At 36.3% G+C, this 4,778-nt stretch overlaps 1 protein-coding gene across 1 annotated transcript; it reads right to left on the bottom strand.

Moving 5' to 3' along the window:
- Window positions 1-499: 499 nt before the first annotated feature.
- Window positions 500-1,873, bottom strand: LOC120144706 (leucine-rich repeat extensin-like protein 4). Its single transcript, XM_039158710.1, has one exon. The coding sequence runs from the start codon at window positions 1,871-1,873 to the stop codon at window positions 500-502; it is 1,374 nt and encodes a 457-aa protein (XP_039014641.1).
- Window positions 1,874-4,778: the final 2,905 nt, after the last annotated feature.

Below are 4,778 nucleotides of genomic sequence, written 5' to 3'. Positions count from 1 at the left end.
TCGCGGGAGAGACCTCGACGTTGAATGTAGATAACGTTGGTAGGCGTGGGTGGGAGCCCTTGTCCTACTCCAAGATGATCAAAGACCATGGCTGTTTAGTTTTCAGAAGAATATTGGATGCTGCTCGATTGTCACGGCTGAGCTTTGGTCTGATGTACTGAGACTAGAAGCGACTTGGTCAAGAGATATAATAAGTAAGCTAACTGTCAAAAGTGATATATAGTTTGCAAGAGGTGCAGGCCATCCCTAAGACTCATGGTTTAATTACTTCCAAATGTGTTTTTCGTTTCTTAATAATAATAAAAAAAATCAAAGCCAGGATATTGTAGACATTCTTATTATTGAAACCCAAGTCTCAAAAAAGCTAAAAACAAAATGTTCAGGCACAACTATTCATGGATAAGATCAGAAATAAACTGACAAAAACAGAAGCAAAGATCCAAATTTCTACCTACTGAAACTACCTATCGAAACAGTTAAACTTCAACTGCCGTCCTTATCAGTAGAGTGGCGGTGGTGGAGAACTATAGTTTCTTGCGTTGATTGGTGGCAATGGGTTATAATCCGTAGGACTTGGCGGTGGTGGAGGTGATTGTAATTGTTGACATGGTGGTAGAGGTGGCGGCGAAAAAGGGCGGTGTGGACTAGGTGGAGGTGGCGGTACTGCAGGTTTAGGTGTAGGTGGCGACGGAGGAACCAATTGATGGCATTTAAAGACACTACAATTTACAGGCTTGGAAAGAAACATTTTACACTGCAATCTGGATCTTTGAACCGATCTTCCAAGGCCATGGAAACAGTTCTTGCTGTCGTCATATTCCTCCAAATCCAAACACATCTGGGACTCCCCATGGAAAAAGTTATGATTGTAATTAAATTTCTGCAAATTCGTCATCGAACACACGTGCTCAGGAACAGCCCCCGAGAACATATTGTGTGACAAATCGAGATGTTCCAAGCTCTCCATGTGTCCAATCGAGGAAGGCAAAACACCCATCAGTTCATTATTTCTTACATCAAAAACTTGCACGTTCTTTAACGATCCAATCTGTTCCGGTAGACATGAATGCAACCCATTGTCACTCAGAATCAATTCATGCAACGTGTTGGACATGTTTCCCATGCTTGCCGGAAAACAACCACGGAACCTGTTGTTGTCCAAAACGATGACCGAAGCAGGCGAGTTCCCAAAGTTATCAGGCAGGTCAAAAGCAAACCTGTTATGGTTCATGAAAATGGCGTCAAGGTTTTTCTCAAACAGAGCTTTGGGTACTTGACCTTCGAACTCATTGAACCTGAGATCGAGATATCGTAGTGTCGGCATACGAAGAACGACGTAAGGAAACTTCCCTGCAAACCGGTTGTTGCTGACATCCAGCTCGTAAAGATACTTCATTTCCTTGAAACTCCATGGCAGCTTGCCGCAAAACCTGTTCGAATTAACGTGAAACAATGAAATATCGTTAAGGAGTCCGAGTTCATCCGGGAGCGTTCCGGCGATGTCGCCGTGGTTCAGATCGATTCCGGCTACGGTTTCGACAGCGGGGTCATCGGGAGCAGGGGAACAGAAGACTCCAGTGTAGTTGCACACATTGGATCCCACCCAATTTGACGTTAAGTTCAATGGATCGGACACAATGGCTTGCTTCCATGCTTGCAAAGCAACGTAGGCATTCTTAAGCCTGGAGTTGTCGAAGGTTAGGGTCGATAGAACTGAGTCGAACTCGCCTCCAGAACTCAACTCGTCACTGTAACGAAACACCCTTCTTTGGTTATCTGCATGGGTTTGTCGGGCAATGGTGAAGGGAATGCATGTGAAAGCAACGAAGAATGCAAGAACAACAGCACTGTTACAATTAACTGTGTTCTTCATCGAAAACAACTGAAACTTTTAGGCAATTTTTTTAATTTTTGAATGAAGAAGATAGGGGATTGAGTGAGATTTAAATGGGAAAAACAGGATCAGATTTGTTCAAATCACGTAATATCCGGTTTGTTTTTATCAAATACTTTTATTTTTCTTAATTGAAACATTATCTGTTAATTATAATTTAGAAAGGAAAATGGTTAACACCTTAATTACTGCAAAAAAATTAGGCATTTCAAATTAATACATAGCTTTGATCATCCCGGTCAAGAGTTAAATCCCACTAAATTTAAGTTGGACTTGACACTTAAATCTGCTGCTTCTTCGACGACTCATTGGATGTAACTGAAAGTAGCACTTTTATATTTTAACATCTTGAATTTGTTATTTTATACATGATTTAATAAATATTTAGTTTTTAAAAAAAATATAAAATTTCGAATTAAACATATAAAATAAGGATAAAGTACATCATAAATCATTGAATTTTGCTCAAATGATCGTTTTGGTCATTGAACTTTTAAAAATTATAATGATCATTTTATTACTTTTAAAAGTTTAGTTACCAATACCTATTTAATTAAAGTTTTAAGAGGTTTTTAAGTAAATTGATGCTATTTTAAAATAAAAATATGTTTTTAACATTTATTCATTTGAAATTTGAAGATTATAGGGTAATTTATCTATTTATTCATCCACATATTACTTAATTTTTGTTTTGATCATCAAAATATTATTTTTTTCAAAATCATACCTAATCTTATGATTTGATTCTATTTTGGTCACCCTTCAATAAAAAAAAATTAACAAAGATGTTGCTATGATATTTTTTTAATTATTTTTCAGTATTGATATGATATTACCTTATGATGATACATCAGCATCACCGTTAACTTTTTAATGATAAGTGACTATAATAGAATCAAAATGTAATGTTATATATGATTTTAAAAAAATAATTAAATGAGAGAAATATAAACTAAATAATAGGTGAGTGACCAAATAGATAATTTACCCCTAAAAAGTTCAATGTATTGTTGATTAAAAATGATATTACGGAATTGTTGTGGCCAGCCAACGCTAAAATGATCGAAAACATCATTATTTTGACCGGTTCTAATTACCTATATAGGTAAACACGATAAAAAAATCTAGTCAAAAAATGATATTTTAGGTAGCGCTTTACCGAAAACATCATTTTTAAACTGGATTTTTTTTATCGGATTTTTTTTACCGTTTCTACCTATATAGGTAATTAGAACCGGACAAAATAATGATGTTTTCGGTTATTTTTTACCGTTTTTGTTATTTAAAATAATAACAAAACCGATATCGCCTTATTTTAGCCGTATACTTAGGCGTCGCACCGTAGAACTGCCCGCTGCGTATTCAGTCGACAGACAAATTTTCCCTCCGTTGATTTCGCCACATATAGAACCACCTTAACGTACTTTCTATAAATGAAACCATTGTTCCATTACATTGAAAGGTTAGCCACATTTCCAAAACACCCACACACACACATGTGCATCGTACGCTACATTGTCGTGTTGATCGTTAAACGAGGAATATGGCCGCCGGAGCTTCCTATGGCCTTTTCCGATCAATCTACGAAGGGTGCATCTCTGGCTGTGACATCATCATCGAGCGTCGGCGGTACCACCGGAATTGTGGCTGTGCACTCCACGACAAGTCGAGTAGGAATTGTCCTCACGGATCCCCCAAAAGCACAAACGTGTCTTATCGGATAAGGAGAGTTTGGCAGGAGGGATGATTGGCGGCGTCGCCACCTACTTCGATGCGTTTCACCACTTTTCATGGGACCGTGAAGCAGCAATGTAAAGAACAAGATGATAATGAATATTATATGATGATAACGAATAAGCCAGCCGAGGAAATGAATATGAAAGGCGGTGAATAAATTTCATTTTCATAAGGTGATTTTTACTTTTGATGGACAATCCTCGATTTAATCCATTTTTTTATCAATCAATCGCCCTTGTAAAGTAGGGGTGTGTAAATCCAGGTACCCGGAGCATCCGGGTCGGTGATTTCTCGACCTGTGTCTCGATCCGGATGTTTTAAGTATCCGGTAATCGGGTACCCAGATTTTGCGGGTACCCGTATGTTTGGTATTCGGATACCATGATTTTTTTCTTCAAATTATTAAATATAAAAAACACAAATTTAAATATTCAAAACTTCGAATTACATAGTTCAACATCGAAACACAAAATTTAAAAGTTCGAAATATTAACATATCAATGAATATGAAGAAATCAAAAATGGAAGATTGAAATAAGATTATGAGCATGTTGGATGCAAGTATCAGATATGGGTGTGTTAGATTTTTCGGAAGGTTTTTCCATGTACTCAAGGGACTTGGGGTATCATATTAGTCATATCCTCATATCTATATCTAATATGCAATGGAAAATCAAATAAATATATATATATATAAAAAAATTAACCGGGTACTCGAGTAACCGGATATCGGAAAAATCAATTTTGGTGACCCAGCCGAATAATTTTATCTAGAAAAATACTCGTTTTTTAAGATCCGGGTCGACGGGTCGAGTATTTTTTTTAACACCCCTATTGTAAAGATCCATTTGTGGCAAACACAAGCAAATTTTGATTGCTTTGTAATGGTGTTCATAAATTTGTTCATTTATAAAATCTTTTATATTCGATACTCGTTAAAAATGTGTTTGAAGATGATGTAACATTTTGTTTCAAATACATACTCCTATCTAATCGTCACATTGATCTTGAACCTTAATAATAAAAAAATATTGTTCTCCTTAAGAGTTCTGAATTCGAACAATTACATCTATATAAAATGTGTGCACGTTATCAATAATTAAGAAAGATTCAAAACATATTCACACATCAATCCTGATTAATAAGT

This window comes from Hibiscus syriacus, unplaced genomic scaffold, assembly GCF_006381635.1.
Source record: "Hibiscus syriacus cultivar Baekdansim isolate YM2019G1 unplaced genomic scaffold, ASM638163v2 tig00110890_pilon, whole genome shotgun sequence".
NCBI classification, from domain to species: Eukaryota; Viridiplantae; Streptophyta; class Magnoliopsida; order Malvales; family Malvaceae; genus Hibiscus; species Hibiscus syriacus.
The sequence above is the reverse complement of the archived record's forward strand: the minus strand, read 5'-3'. Positions and strand labels throughout refer to the sequence as shown.